At 46.2% G+C, this 15,869-nt stretch overlaps 1 protein-coding gene across 4 annotated transcripts; it reads right to left on the bottom strand.

The window, feature by feature from the left end:
- Positions 1-2,907: 2,907 nt before the first annotated feature.
- Positions 2,908-15,830, bottom strand: CDCA2 (cell division cycle associated 2). 4 transcript variants are annotated; one of them, XM_085559230.1, is made up of 15 exons: positions 15,676-15,830; positions 13,243-13,815; positions 12,576-12,706; positions 11,845-11,986; positions 11,101-11,297; positions 10,742-10,820; positions 10,145-10,371; positions 9,510-9,597; positions 8,810-9,021; positions 8,297-8,375; positions 7,629-7,681; positions 6,882-7,022; positions 6,254-6,428; positions 5,588-5,811; positions 2,908-5,128 (listed from the first exon to the last, which is right to left on the bottom strand). In XM_085559230.1, exons 2-15 carry the CDS (start codon positions 13,754-13,756, stop codon positions 4,343-4,345), a joined length of 3,048 nt encoding a protein of 1,015 aa, XP_085415356.1. In that variant the 5' UTR covers positions 13,757-13,815; positions 15,676-15,830; the 3' UTR covers positions 2,908-4,342. The 4 variants fall into 4 exon arrangements, with proteins under 4 accessions (XP_085415356.1, XP_085415358.1, XP_085415355.1 ...); XM_085559232.1 differs by having other exon boundaries at positions 2,908-5,125; XM_085559229.1 differs by lacking the exon at positions 15,676-15,830 and adding an exon at positions 15,518-15,550.
- Between the last annotated feature and the right edge of the window lie 39 nt (positions 15,831-15,869).

The raw sequence follows: 15,869 nt of genomic DNA, 5'->3' as shown, positions 1-15,869 counted from the left end.
AAAAAACCAAGACTAACACCAGGATTTTCAGGCTGGGCTTAGGGAATCCATCCCGTGCCCTCACTCCCACAGCACACAGGTTTTCCTGCTCCCCCCTCCCAAGCCCGCCTAAAGTAGTTAATTGCTCTGTTATGCACAATTTACAGGAGTTAATTACTAAACTAATACATTAGGCTGCTTGTCTCCCAGTCACAGGCCCAGCTCCTCCACTGGGACCCGGGGAAACTGGACCATTTTCGACTTAAAACATTTTGATTTTGCTTCTCACTTTAAAGGCGTGTTGAAGGAATACCCTACTATTTTTTATTTATTTCCAGTGCTACCTACCTGTTGGCAGCTTCAAAATGCAATTTCTTCCCCTGCCTGTTTGGTTCCTGTGTGTTGAAGCCATCCCTGCCCTGTGGGACACAGCCTCAGCTACGTCAGGGAAGGTTTAGGTTGGATATTAGGAAAAAAATTTCACTGAAAGAATAATAAAATAATGGAATTGTCTTCCTAGGGTGGAATCACCATCTCTGGATGGGTTTAAAAAAAGACTGGACTTGGCACTTGGTGCTCTGGTCTGGTTGTGGTGTCAGGGCATGGGTTGGACTTGATGATCTTGGAGGTCTCTTCCAACCTCGTTATTCTGGGATTCTTCAGGGGAATTTCCCCCTTTCTCCATCTCCTTGTCCTCAGCTCTAACAATCCTTTGCTCTTTGCTTCCCTGCTCATCACTAAAGTCTCACCAGGTCTAAGAGTGAGAGGATTCCCAGTGAGGAGGAGGAAGAGTCGAGTATAAACTTTCTAAACATTTCTGAACAACTGACCCAGACAAACCCACCACAGTGACATTTCTAGGCAGCACTCAGGTGTTTCAGCATTTTCTATTGCCCATTAGTCAGGATAAAGTAGAAAAAAATCAGCTGAAAACCAGATTTATTTACAATTATTTTAAAGTGAAATAAATAAAAATGGCATATACAGTTCTTTTTCCCCCTCCCTGTTTATCAGGTCAGGATGAGAAAACTTTTACTTCTTCAACTTTTATGAACTCATATGGGAGAAATTTGGTCATCTCATCCCCACTTTTATAACTTATGCGCACCTTAATTAAGGCAAAAAATTGGCATAAAATAATTCCTGGGAAACATTAACCCTTTCCCTTGAAAACCTCCTGGAAAATTCAGGGATAAGGATTGTTCTTTGTACCTTGAGCAAAGTGAACCAGAGATTTTCCCAACTGTGAAATAGCTGCCGGAAATCCAGCTCTGAAAATCCATCACCACTGCACTTCACAAAAGCGATGTGTAATTACTCTTACTTATTAACAACATCATAATTACACAGCCCCAAAACAATCAGCTTTTCCAGGCCCCAGCACTTGTCCTCCCTGCCAGTCACAGCAGCAATTACGTGGAGAGCTGCTAAATGCAATTATTCACCAATCCACACCCAGGGCTGGCTTGTACCTGCTTGAAGTCATTTAAGGCCACATATATTAAAGTAGGGAAGTACTTTTAAACACAAATTCATCTTTATAAAAGCCCTCCAAAGAGAGAAGAGCCTTGCTTTGGGAATGGCAATGCCATGGATTTATTTAGATGCCACTATAACACATGGCCTGAGCTGGAGCTCAGCACGTCAAAATGGGATAAAACCACTGGAATGTCCTTCAGGCAGAACCACAAACTGAAAACGTTCTGACACCTCTGTGCTGTCACACACCTTGATTTCATTCCCTACCCTCCAGCAGGGCCACTTCGACAAGACCCAGCTCCAGAAGAGCACAGGGAGGGCACAGGGAGAGGGAAGCTGCTGGTCGTTCTGAGGGAAATGTTGATTTTGGAAAAGCAGAGGTGACGATGGAATCACACTGCTGCTCCCACCCCCTGTGTGGGTGCAGGTCCCACAGTTTCAGGAGTTTGGTGAGCTCCTGCTCGGAGGCAGATCTGGGTGTTTAAAGCCCCAAGCTGCTGCATGAGGAGCTCTCCCAGCTTCCAGCTCCCCCAGCTGAGCCATTGCCCAGCTCCACCACGGTTCCCTCCCAGGTCTGGGCTGCTCAGCAAGCCCCAGAGCAGCTCCTGAATCTCCACAATCAGAAAACACAGCCAGAGCCTCCAGAGGCCACCCCGGCCTATCCCTACCCCAGCAAGGATCATCTGTCATTGCTGACAGGTATTTGTTTAATCTGTTCCTGAAGGCTCCAGTGATGGGGATTCCACACTTCCCCGGGCCCTGTGTTCCCCTGCTTGGCCACTGCTGCTCTGAGAACTTTTCCTTAATGTTCAACAGAGACCTTTTCCTCTGACTAAAACACATCTCTTGTCCTTCTCAGTGCAGATGTGGAGAACAGATTATTGCCCCCTACCTCTGCACCTTCTGCACAGCTGAAGACGTCTTCAAATCCTCTCCAGATTAAGAAAACATTTTGAGGATAAATTCTATCCAGAGAAGGACAAAAGGAACTAAAAAGCACCATAAAGAAGTAGACACATCTCTTGGAAAGAACTACCTCTTCCTTTCCTGCCATTGCCATCAAGGATCCACAAATGATTCCTAACAACCCTTTTCCACCCAGCTGTGCCAGGAGGAAAATCCAAGCTTTGTTGCTTTGTTTTCCTCTCCTTACCCTTGTTCTTCTCCCACCTCCTGGCTGAAGTGCACTCAGGGAACCTTGGGGCAGAGCTCCCTGTGCTGCTGGGGCTGGACTCCATCCCCTCTGGGCAGAGCTGGGATTTACCCTCTTGCATCAAACCCATCAATTTGTCTCTTCCTCCAGGACAACTCTTCAATCTCACTCTTCAGGCTGATGTTCAGGATGTGAGAGCCCCAGTGGCACTCAGTGCTGGATTTGGTACCTAAAGCTGCACAGAGACTTGACTCTGTTCAGGCACAAAGTGATTTCCATATGAAACTCACACTTAATTCCATCATCATTTCACTTTCCCAGTTTAATTCCAGTGCACAGCTCAGTTGCTCTTTGTTGTGAACAGTAAAAGGAGTAGCTATTTTTTACTAATTTTTTAAGCTTCTCGTTATAACCTCAGCCAGCCTCTCTGATTTTGTCCACGATGTTCTTTTCCAGGTCCCTTCCAAGCAGAAAGCTCAGCCCAGCCTGCCCTCTCCTGGCAGCCAAGCACAGCAGCCAACCCAGGAACTCTCCCCAAAAGCAAATCCCCAAGCCAAACATTCAGGCAACTGTTTTTGGAGGGATTTAAGACGTGGAGATGTGGCACTTGGGGACGTGGTTTATGGGCCACAGGGCAGTGCTGGACTCTGATCTTAAAGCTCTTTTCCAACCCCAGTGATTCTGTAACTCAAACAGCACTTAAATAGTGGAGTTTCTTTCAAGTTGCTTTAGGAATTCTTGTCTGGGGAGAAAGTGGTATAAAATTCCAACTGCTCTGGTTGCTTTCAAGCTCTATAAAAGCAGCCAAGTACATAAAGGATTTTATCCCACATCACTCAGGGGAAAAAGCAGGTCACAGAAGGGACTGTGCTGGACACAAAGCCATTTCCTCCAGGCTGGCACGGGGACCCCTCTGGGCTGGAACACCCCAGGATGAAAAATGAAAGCAGCAGCAAAGCTTGGAGCAGAGCACCTGCAGTCCTCACTCTTTATTCCACTGTTCCAAGCAGTAAAAAACAGGAAGGTGACAAGGGCCAGCAGGGGATGGGACACACACACACAGTGCTGGGAAGGGCTGGAAATGAAGCACAGCCTTCCTGGTGAGGAATGCTTCTCCCCTCAGCCAATTTCATGTGTCAGATGAATTTTGTACAAATAAAGATCTAAAAGCTTTTTTTTTTCTTTAATGACCAGCCTTTACATCAGAGAATAATTCATGAACTCTAACACAAAATCTTACTCTAAGGAGCTGCACCTCTGCTCATGCCCAAAGCCTTTTCAGAAGATAGAACCAGGTTCCTCACTTCCTCCCCTTCCCTTTCAAGAAGTGACTCCTTCGTTCACTGCAGACAATCTCTTTTTAGTGTATTTTTGCAATCTAGAAGAAAGTATTTGCAGATTTCAACAGCAATTTGTAGGGCATGGTCAAGCATATGGGAAACAAACCCTTGGAGCAATTGGAAGGACACATTTGACTCGGTGGTTTAACTGCTAAAGACAAGCCCACATTTACGAGAGAGAATTTTTAAATTCTCTTCATTACCTGCCATAACTGTACCAGACCAATACTCTAAGCCAGTCCGCCACACAGTTCAGATCTTCAAGCATTTTAGGCATCAAGACAAGGAAAATGAGTTCTGAGTTATCCAGAAAATGAGTAAGAAGGTGAGGAAATACGAGTGGGAAAGAAAACTGCACTTGAGAGACAACACAAGGCTCTAAGAAGCACCTTCACTTCAGAAAATCAGAGATGCCTGAGACATCTTTCAATCTTAGCTCAAGAGTTTCTGCTGCTTCCGAGTGTTTTTGGTCACTCCTGCCCTTCCCACACACAGAATTTGTGCTTCTCCTTCTCTGGGTGGGAGCCCAGGGCGTTTCTTGAGCTGTGGCTTCACAGGAGCTTCTCCTCCTCCACCTCCTGCCAGGAGCAGCAGCAGGAGGAGCAGAGTCCTCATTCTCCTTCCCTGGGGCTGGCAAGGGGAGGAGGTTTTGCTCCCTGTGGTGAATATTCTCAGCTCCTGCCAGGATGGATGTGCTGCTGCTTCTCCTGGCTTTGGGAGCAGCCGGGAGGGGAGGCAGCTTGGGAATCTCACTGGGAAGCTGAATCCACGCAAGTCCCGTATTTGCTGCATCCCTGCTCAGCCTCATGCTGCGCCTCACCCTGACCTCAGCACTGGCACTGCTCCTCCTCCTGCGGGCCTGCAGGGACCCCTCCTGCCCCTGGGGCACTGACAGAACTTCTTCCACACTGTAAGAGCAAACTGCAACATCAGCCCCAGTTATTTCCAAGTTTCCAACAGGAGGGAAGTAAAAGGCACTGCTGCTTCTTCTTCTTCTCCTTGCTGCATCACCTCTGACAGAATCCTTCTGAGGACACTTGGCTCTCTGGGCATCCTCCTGTACATCCTGTTGCTCCAGAATTTCCAGCCCACTTAGAAGATTTCCCTGTAATTCTTCCTTTTCTATCAAGGAACTGCTTTCTTTTGCTTCTTTTCCACATAGAATCTCTTTGCCCTGCTGGAAATAATCAGATGTATCAAAATCACCTTTGGCATCTGGCACAGCATTTGAAAACTGGGGAGATTAAAAAAAATTGATTTTTTAAAAATATAGGCAAGAGGTAATCCATAAAAACCTGGTTTCAAACAGCTGAACTGGCTCCTATTCTCTTACCATGTGTCTCCAAAATCCCAACACCTGACAGAGAATCCTGCAGGCTGGAACCTGTTTCAGTGTGAGGCCAAACCTAGGTTGCTTGGGAAGCAGAGAATGCTGGAATGGCCAGGCTTGGAGGAGACCTTGAAGATCACCCCCATTCCACCCCCTGCCATGGGTCCAGGCTGCTCAGAGGCTCAGCTGAGTTCTGAATGCCCAACTCCTCCTTCCAAGGATGGCCTCCAGGCTGCCTGATCCACCCCTCCCAGGGCTTCCCCCCAGCCATCCATCCCTTCTGTGATCCCCCAGGGCAGCAGTTACCTCAGGAGCAGTGCCAGGAGCAGTGCCAGGAGCAGGCTGCAGCCCCCCTGGCCCCTCAGAGTCTCCATGCCCAGAGCTGGTGGCTGCTGCCTCCTCCAGGAGCCCGGGCTTTGGGCACAGGGCAGCTGCAGGGAGGCCCCTGGCACGCGTCCTCCCAGCCTGGGGCTCCTGGGCAGGGTCCCTGCAGGCACCCCTGTGCTGGGGGTCACCCCAGCTGGCACCCCCTGAAAGGGAGCAAACACACGGTTAATTCACTGAGTGCACAAAATCTTCTGTGATTACAAGAAAAGCTTCATGGTGGTTCACTTCATATAGAAATTGTTTTACTTATTATACTTATTTACCTATATAAAAATAACCTTCTAAACAACCATCCCAGATGAACAGTGGGGAACAAACCCAACAGAAAGCTCTGCACATCCCTTAACTCTTCATACCCAGCTTAAAGACTAAGGAAAATAGTGTACCCAAAGTAAAGAGGTGGATTTTTTGTCTGATTTACACTGGAGTCCAACAAGAACTGAATTTATCAGTTGGATATTATTAATTTATTAGATCCTCCAGACTCTGCTATCAGAAGCAATTAAAAGTAATTTTTTTTTTGTTTAACTGTTGATATAAAGGAACAGAAAGAACAAAGCACAACAAAACTAAAACCCAAATTACCTGTGAAAAGTGCATCTGCCTTTGGTGAGTCTGGAGATGACACAGAAGAGAAAACCTCTGGAATTTCAGGGATAGGGCTGAGCAGGGGTTTCTTAGAAGCCATTTCTCTTTCCCCATACAAAGATTTCTTCACTTTTCTCTTTCTTCTTTTCCCATAGCCAGGGTATTTTGTTTTCTGAAAAGATTGAGAAAGAGAATAACACACAGTGAAATTTTAATCATCCTCTTTAATATTTTTCAATAAGTGACCCCATTACTGGATTTTGATGGATGACAACTGTTTCCCCTAAAAGGAAGGCTCCACTTCTTCTGCCAGCTACAGAACAATCTAGAAACTCAAAAGCAAAAAAGAATTACTTTTCTCACATGCAAGAACCACAAACTCATTTGTTGGCCCTCAACTCTGAAAAGTGGCACACAAACACCTCTTTGCAAAAAGCTCAATCCCTCAAGTCAGTAAGGAGAAAGGATGGGCCAGGAAACGCAGGAAAACAAGATGGGGATGAAGAAGAAAATATGAAGAAGAAAATATTGGCAGCGACAGGAAGATCAAAATAATGCTGTAAGACACGTGGAGAGAGAAATAAATAAAAATAAAAGCAGAATTCAGCAAGTGGCTGGCACGCACCTGGGTCTTCTTGGGAGCAGTTGTGGTTGGATCCTTCTGTCTCTGAATCTTGCTCCTTCTTGGATTTTTAGTGTTTTTGTCATTCTCAGTGTTTGTGGCTCCTGAGCTGCTCCCATCAGTGCCCTGTGCCATGGCCCTGCACTGTTAAGGACAGGATTTGGAGGCACCAAAACCCACCAGAGTCCACCAGGCACAGGAATCAAATGGAATTAATCTCTTATCACTCATTAGGGGCTGGCACAACTGGGAATTAAATATTAGAGACTCATTTCCCACAGTGCAATCCAGTCCTTTTTGTATTAGAATGAAAACACAGTAAATTTTCATCTTCAGTTATTTAAGAAAATGGGTTGCTTTTTTATGTTCCTCTGTCTTTTGCCTTCCCCTCCCACCAGAGCTGTCCAACACTGAAGTCTGAAAGCACTTCTTGTACAATCAATTCCGTGCCTGAAATTCCAGCAACCAAAACATTTTGTCACATTATTTGGAAAAGCTCCTGGAAAATTCAATAGAAATTGTCCATTTAAAGTATCAGGCTGTATTTTTAACAACTGGAAAATCACTTTTACTGAAAAATCTCATTTCCTCAAGGTACTAACAAGAGGTATTTCCATATACCTGGATATATAGATAAGCCTCATAGCTGAGGCTGGAAAAACTTTTTTAAGCATCAAGAGGGATAAAAGAACAATTCTGCCTGAAGAAGTTCAAATAAACAAAATAAATTTCATCACCAAGGAAACTCACCTTCCTTTTAGTAGAAGAACAAGTTGTTACGTCAGGTTTGTCAGTCTCTGCTACTATAAATGGAAAAAAATTATTTTTAATCACTTTCAATGCAAGTTAATCACATTTTAAGGAAATTATCTACGTAATTTCTGACATTATGCACTTCAGCCATTTTAGTCTTGAGTAGAAACTTAATCTTGAGGACTATCAAACATGGCAAGATAAAAATTCCTTGTTGCTCTACAAAATAGAGGAAAATTCAACTTGGGAGGATTTGGTAACAATAATTAGAACATCCAAAGCTTTCAAAAAATAAATATGCACAACCCATTTTCAATGCTTTTGTTGTTTGGTTGCTGTTTAAAAGTCATCGAAATTACAGTATCAGAATCAAGACTCTAAAAAAAAATTACTTTAAGCAGTAAAATTGTCACAGAAAGATATGACAAGTTTAAATAAGATCCAGTTAACCTAAAGCTCAGGTAAACACTGCAGCTACTGCAAGGAGCTTCAGAAGAAAACCTTTCAATTTAAATGCTAGCATTCAAGTTTTAGCACAATTGCAATATATTAATAATTATGTATTTAAAAAAATACAAACAGAAAAATAAACCAAATCCTCAACTCTCAATTTTCAGGTTCTAAAAGCTTCATTATCTATTGATAAAAAGCCAAGTTGGGGTTACCTTCTGCCATTTCAACAGATGAAGGGGCTTCTGCAGCAACAGAACCTTCCAGGAATTCTGGGGGAGGCTCAATGCCTTCCTTCAGACAAAAAATGACATTTCTTAGCAATTACAGCAGATATTTGATGGACCTTGTCCATCAGTGTTTGCGGACAACGTGGTTTTATTTTGTTTCCTTAGAGAAACCAACTTTGTTCTGTGTGGCAAAGAATTTTAGGAAAATTCTTGTTTCAAAGAAAAGAAATTTCAAAGAAAAAATTTCAAAGAAACACAGCAGCAAAATATAAGAAAAAGTGAAGGGGAAAACACTTCAAGGTCCAGAAACCTTCTAAAACAGCTCTGCAGACCAAAGTGCTGCTCAGAATTCCTAAAAACTCAACTTCTCAGTGTGATTCTCTAACTCTGAGCAGACTCTACATTTCTGTTTCAGCAATTTCTTTGCAAAACCCAGCGGCGGGGGGGAAAACGAAGCAAGAATTGATTATTGACGGGGAATAGAGACAACAAACTCACATCATCCCAGGCAAAATCCAGGGGGGGCAGAGGCTCCTGGGAGAGGCCCGGCCCTGGCCCCGGGCTCTGCCCCAGGGGTCGCCCTGGGGAGGCTCCTCGGCGCAAGGGGGTGTTGGCAGGAAGACTCTGGTCAAAGATTTCAGGGCTCAGAACTTCCCCAAAAGTCACTTTTTTCTTCTTCGGCGTTTTGGAGTTCTGACTGTCAGTTGTCTCTGTTGGAATCAAATGAAACGAAGAGTTGAGTGAAGAACTGGCATAGAGCAGAGGTTTTGCAAGAGATTTAAATCTCTCCTAAAAATCACCACCCAAACAATCAGCAAAACACCTGGGAGGACAGCCAGGATTTTCACTCTGGGTTTATTAAAAAATCAAGTAAGAAACACACTAAAAATTATTGCCTGTTCCCCAAGTTTCAGTTGAAAAGTATAAAACTCCTTTAATAATCAGGAGTTCTATTCTGCTGCTCAAGGCTTTCTGAAATTTTGTGGTGGGATTTTTTTTTTTATAGACTTTCTTTTCCTTGGCAATCTTGTTTTCCATGTTATCAGCATGATGCCACAAGGAGGTCATTCAGTGGTGATTAATACCAATAACCAGACTCAGCAAAGAGGCAAAAACTTTATCAGCACAATATTTTACTTATTTAAAAAAGAAATAAAGCCAAGAGGTTTTTTTTTCTTCTTGGAAAAAGGAATCTGACCTGTTTGCAATGTTTCAAAGGCTTCTACACAACTGGAGATTGCAGCAGATTCATCTTCTCCTCTGTCAGTGGCACTGTTTAAGTATTCCTGTCAAATTTAAGATATACAGTTCAATAAAATTTAATTAAAATATTGTCCTCTAAGCAGCATTTAATAATCAGTCATATATCCTAATCCTTGTTTGCTGCATGAATGAAATTCAAAACATCCATTTCGTGGAATCATGGAATGGTTCAGGTGGGAAGGGAGCTTAAAATGATCCAGTGCCACCCCTGCCATGGGCAGGGAAACCTCCCACCATCCCAGGGTTCTCCAAGCCCTGTCCAGCCAGGCCAGGGACACTGCCAGGGATGGGGCAGCCCCAGCTCCTCTGGGAATTCCATCCCCACCACACCCTCCCAGGGAACAATTCCTTCCCAGTATCCCACCCAGCCCTGCCCTTTGTCAGTTTGAAGACATTCCCTGTGTCCTGGAACTCCAGACTTTCGTAAAGTCTCAATTTTTCCTGTCACCCCTTCAGGTCCTGAAGGTGCAACGCCACGAGAGCTTCAAGCAAAGCTCCCAAGGATGACCAAGCAGCATCAAATCATTCCCAAACCATTCCCAAGCCACAGCAATCAGTCCCCCAAGGCACCTTTATGCTCATCCTTGGTGCAAGCACTGAATCAGCCTCGGGGCCGTGGCAGAGCTCCCTGCCCGGGGTTCTCTTCAGGATGGGTCTTGGCAGGGAGAGCTCAGTGCTGGGGGTGCTCCCAGGGGTTTGGTTTCCAGCCAGCACTGCCAGGCTCACCACTTCCACAGCCTTCCTTGTGCTGAGCTCTGCCACAGCATCAGCAGCACCACCGTGCTCACACCTGGCAGCTGCAGGGCAAGAACAGAGCTGTGACACTGAAGAGTCTCAGGAAAAGTGACAAAACTTTAGTACAAAAAGCATGAGGATAAAAGCACACACATCTCCACAGATCCTCTGCAGAAACACCTCACAGAAATCCACCAGTCTGTAAATTCTGGCTCTTTTGGTGCCAAATGGACAGCTGCTATTTTCAGAAATTTATAGAATATACTAAAAAGAAGCACTGCACGAATAAAAAGTTATATTGGGTTTCTACTGCATCCTAAATTGTAGACAAGATGACAAATGTCAGCTGAAACGTTTCCTGACAAACATTCCAGTATTTTTATTTCCTAATGAGAGTTTAACAAAGATTATAACAGTGCTGAATCCTCTTACCATGGCCTGTTTCCAGGGAATCTCCAGTTACAACAGTGTCCAAGGATTTCACAGGATTTTGCTGCTCACAAACCCATACCTAAAGAAAGAGTTCCAGGATTTTTACAACAGCACAAACTGTGAAGGGTTTTAATCCCACAGAGAAGAATTTCAGAGTTTTTTCCATCACCCACAATTTCAGCTGAATTTATTTTCCCAAAACACCCAGGGAAATGCTTAGAATATGCTTAACTAATTAAATACTTAGACATATTAATATATTAATACTTAAGATATTTAATACTTAGATTAGACATGGCAAATGAAGAAATTGTCTGTTTTAATGTCTAACTTGGAGGTTTCTCCCCAGTTCAAAGCACCTTTTCAGCAGCAGGGTCAGTGACAGTCACAGCTTGGTGTGGGGACAAGATGCTGCAGATCCTGAGCTCACTCCTGCTGCTCTTGCTCCCATTTCCTCTTAAATTTTCTTTCAAAGCAGCTCCACTGTTGCCCAACATAAACTTTTCAGTCCACTGCTCCAGGTTTGGCTCTTTTTTAGAAGGTGGTTTGTTCTGGGCTGCATCAAATAAAACAGAACCCAAAAAAACACAAATTTCAGGTTTTTCAATGAATCCTTTTTATATTTCTTCATCAAGAGGTGCAGAAAGTCAGGAAATGTTCTAGGCAGGGAGAAGAACACATTTTTTTAATCTACTTTGAAATAACATTACCAACCTTCAGAAGAAAATAAGAGATTCTTTTCATATAAATGTTGTTAAGATCAGCAATAACATAGAAGCAAAATGAAAACCATTCTCTGTTTCATGGAAGAATGTGCAACACCATTAATGCTCAGTGAGAAATCCATCAAAGAGTACAAATCTAGGAACTAAAACTCAGGAAAGAGACCCAAAAATATGAGTTTTCAGAGAAACCACTAATCAGGGTGCACGAAGATGTTTTAAACAAACAAAACAAACCTCAAACCAAGCACAAACACCTGTGCCGTGCCTTAGAAAGGAAGATGATTTTGTTTTATAAGTATTTCTGGTTTCACACTTTTAGCCTAAGGGAAGAGCTGACATTTAAGGTGAATAACTGACCAGGATATTTAATCAACTTACAGGAACCTCCTTCCTGGGCAGGCTCCCCCAGGTGTGAGGGCCCAGCCTCTGCCTCAGCTTCCTGCAGGGATTCAAAGGAGGCTTGGAAAGCATCGATCTTGTCCTTCAGCGACCTCACATTTGCAGGTTTAAAAGGACTGATCTGCCAAAACAAAATCCCATCAGGCATTCCTTCCCTCATCATTTGAGCTTTAATGTTTTGTATTTGCACTTTAACATAAAATATAAAGGATCTAGCATTTCATCTGGCTGCAATTATATCTGTACAGTAAAAAATAAGGAAAAAAAGGAACTTTATTCAGAAATCTGGTACATTTTATTGCATTTAATCTGTTCCTCTAGTCTAGAATTTGCTTTCTGACAGCCCAGGATAGTTCAAGTTATGAACAAATCTGATTAGCCAAGTCACTCATGCTTGAAATTGACTTCACTTGGAAAGAGCAACAGTTTAATTACCCAAACCCAAGTGCAGCCAGCACGGGAAAGTAACAAAAAATACAATTTATCAACAAACTCAACATGGAGAAGAAATTCCAGCCTCTATGCAGTGCAAACAAAACCTGGAACATTCCCTTGTCCTGAAATCAGGTGAGTAAGGGACAACAGCAAATTACTGCCATGGTTATTCCTTTTGCTGGATTCTTCCCAAGACTCAGCTCCCCTTCTCCCAGCACTGGGTGGTTCCTGGGGGAATGCAAGCTCCCCATCAGGAATTTGGGAAGGACTCTCACCTGGGTGAAAGCTTCTTTCTGTCTGCTGCTCCTCTGCTGGGCCAGGTACCGGATCAGAGTGTTGTTTTCTGGTGATCCCCTCAATCCAATGGTTGATCTTCTCCTAAATTTCAGTGAAGTTGGGGAAGGCCCTGAAAAGGGGACGAGAGGTGAAAAAGAAAAACAAAGCACAAAACCACAAAAATGTTTTGTAATACCTAAAGCTTTAAAATGCTAATTTAATCTTTTTTAGAGGTTGGTAATGCTACTTATTCTAAGGTATAAAATTACCTGCTCAGCCCAAGAAACCTCCCTGAGTATATCAAATAATCACGAATCAAGTCTGCCTTTTAGCTTTTCAATTGTTTGTTAGTGTGCACCAACACTTGCAGAATTTGTCTTGCAACTCCCTTGTGAAACAAGACGCTTCATTAACTGGAGAGAGATACACAGGGAGCATTTAACTGTGTAGGATATGCCCAGAACAGTTAAATGGCATAATTACCCTGTCTGTGGCATGTCCTATAGAGATGCTGCAACAACAACCTCTTGAGAGTGCTCCTGGGCACATCCAAACCCTGCTCACCTGAACCTGCCCTAAATGAGAGCCTCTGGAACGAGGCTGGACTAAAGGAGCTGGAGAAGCCCCTCTGAGAAGGACAAAAGCCATCTGTCACCCCAGCCTCACCCGTGGGTCGTGTTCCAAAACCTTCCTGAGCGATCCCAACCTCGGCATTTAGCACAGCAGCAAAATCAACGGGTTTTTTCCTCTGTTCAGACAGCCCAAAATCAGGCTTTCCCTCCACTTGGTCCCTCTCAGGAGTGGAGAAGTCGTTTCCCAAGGGAGCAGCCGGGCTGCTGGACAAATCCTCCCTGGTGAGCAAAGGCAAGGGGGGCTCACTGAGCACATCCCCCCCCAGTGCCCCCGAGCAGCCCCCCGGGAGCTGCCAGCCCACATCAGCCCCCTGGGGCTGGCATGAGCTCTCCTCGGGGCCTCTGGGGCATTTCCAGGCACGTTTTGGTGACCGTGTCCCCTTCCCATCAGTGAAATTCTCCTTCTTGGATGGCCTGATGACTCTGGGCTTGGTCGCTTTGCAGCTCTTCTGGGCTCTTGATGGAGGTAAAGAGGCCTCTTCCTTCTGTTCAGGACAGCCACTCTCGTTTTCTTTAACTTTCAGGGGAGTTTTAGATCCTCTGAACATTGTTTGGGATTTATTTGAAAGAACATCCACTCAGCCTTTGCTGCTGTAATTACAGATTCCTATTAAAAAGAAAATAAAAAACTTATTTACTAAGAGCAAGAACTCACTACCATGCTCAAGCTTCTCCCAAATCCACATTTTTCCTGGACAAGGTGTTTAATAGTGGGGTGGGAAAGGAAATTTATCCCCTAAAACCTACAGGGAAAAGACACAAGGGGCAGGGAGCAGAAAGAAAAACACAGAGCAATAAAAACCTGCATTATAAACGTGCACAGGAGTGGCAAAGGGTAAGGAGCCACAAGGCTGTGATTTCACTCTGTTAAACTCCACATGAATATAAAATATGCGTACAATATACAATTATCACAATTACACTGCAACTGTTTTGCTCCAAGTGTTACAATAAATATCAGCAGTTTCATACTACTTTTAATAGCACTAATTAGTAGCAGCAGAAAGAGAATGCAAGTCTTAGAAAGAAATCAGCAGAAGAAACAACACTAGTAATAAATACTTTTTAACTACCATTAGCTTCTAAGTAGAAACTTTAAAAAGCTAGATTTTTTTGCAATTCATTACTTGAAGTGAATGATGCACAACTCAATAACGTGACTCTGAAACTTCACTTCCGCAAACACACGCACTTTTAGCAATAAAATTACGGAAATTAATCTGCTTTACAACGCCTGGGCAAACCTTTTCTTTCTTATTCTTTCTTTTTCTGCTCTTAGGCCCCGGCAGAGCCAATGGCCACAGTCACGGCCACCAGCCGAGGAGGGGAAAACATCGAGCCGGGGGCTGCCCCGGTCTGTTGCGCTCCGTGGGCTCGGGCACTCACAGCCTGCAACCCTGGGAGAACATCCCGAGGATCCCCCGGAGAACATCCCGAGGATCCCCGGGAGCGCATCCCGAGCATCCCCCGGGAGCGCATCCCGAGCATCCCCCGGGAGCGCATCCCGAATATCCCCCGGGAGCACATCCCGAGCATCCCCCGGGAGAACATCCCGAGCATCCCCCGGGAGCGCATCCCGAGGATCCCCCGGGAGAACATCCCGAGCATCCCCCGGGAGCACATCCCGAGCATCCCCCGGGAGAACATCCCGAGCATCCCCCGGGAGCACATCCCGAGCATCCCCCGGGAGCGCACCCGGAGCATCCCCGGGAGCGCATCCCGAGGATCCCCCGGGAGAACATCCCGAGGATCCCCCGGGAGAACATCCCGAGGATCCCCCGGGAGAACATCCCGAGGATCCCCCGGGAGCGCATCCCGAGCATCCCCCGGGAGCGCATCCCGAGCATCCCCCGGGAGCGCACCCAGAGCATCCCCGGGAGCGCATCCCGAATATCCCCCGGGAGCGCATCCCGAGGATCCCCCGGGAGCGCATCCCGAGGATCCCCCGGGAGCGCATCCCGAGTAATCCCCCGGGAGCACATCCCGAGTAATCCCCCGGGAGCGCACCCAGAGTATCCCCGGGAGCACATCCCGAATATCCCCCGGGAGCGCATCCCGAGCATCCCCCGGGAGCGCATCCCGAGGATCCCCCGGGAGCGCACCCAGAGCATCCCCCGGGAGCGCATCCCGAGCATCCCCCGGAGCGCACCCAGAGTACCCCCGGAGCGCACCCGGAGCATCCCCCGGGAGCGCACCGCCGGTACCCCCGGGAATCCCGGAGCGCACCCCGGGTATCTCCGTGCATCCCCGGCCCCCCCGCTTGCTCCCGGCCACTCTCGGGGTCCCGTTCCCCCCCGAGCCGCCCTCACCTCAGCCCCACGCCCGTCCCGCCTCACGCTTTCAAACCGCGCCACGCCCCTGCGGATCCCTCCGCGCCCCCGCCCCTCCGCCCACCCCAGCGCCCGCCGCAGCCAGCCCGGCTCCGGTAGCACCGTAAGGAGGACGGATCACGGAGGCGACCCCTCACCGCTGCTCTGCCCCGGGGGTCCGCGGGGCTGGCGGGGACAGGGAGGACTCTTTGAGCCGGCGGAGGGATCGCGGGCCGTTGAGCCGCAGCACCGCGGCGGTAGGGGGAGGAAGAAATAAACCGATTAAATGAATTCATTCAACGGCCCGTGCGCACGTGACGGGCAACAACCAATCACAGAGGAACTATGCAAA

Source organism: Lonchura striata, chromosome 22 (genome assembly GCF_050655825.1).
Source record: "Lonchura striata isolate lonStrDom1 chromosome 22, ASM5065582v1, whole genome shotgun sequence".
NCBI lineage: Eukaryota > Metazoa > Chordata > Aves > Passeriformes > Estrildidae > Lonchura > Lonchura striata.
Note: the sequence above shows the minus strand (reverse complement) of the source record. Positions and strands in the feature narration are given on the sequence as shown.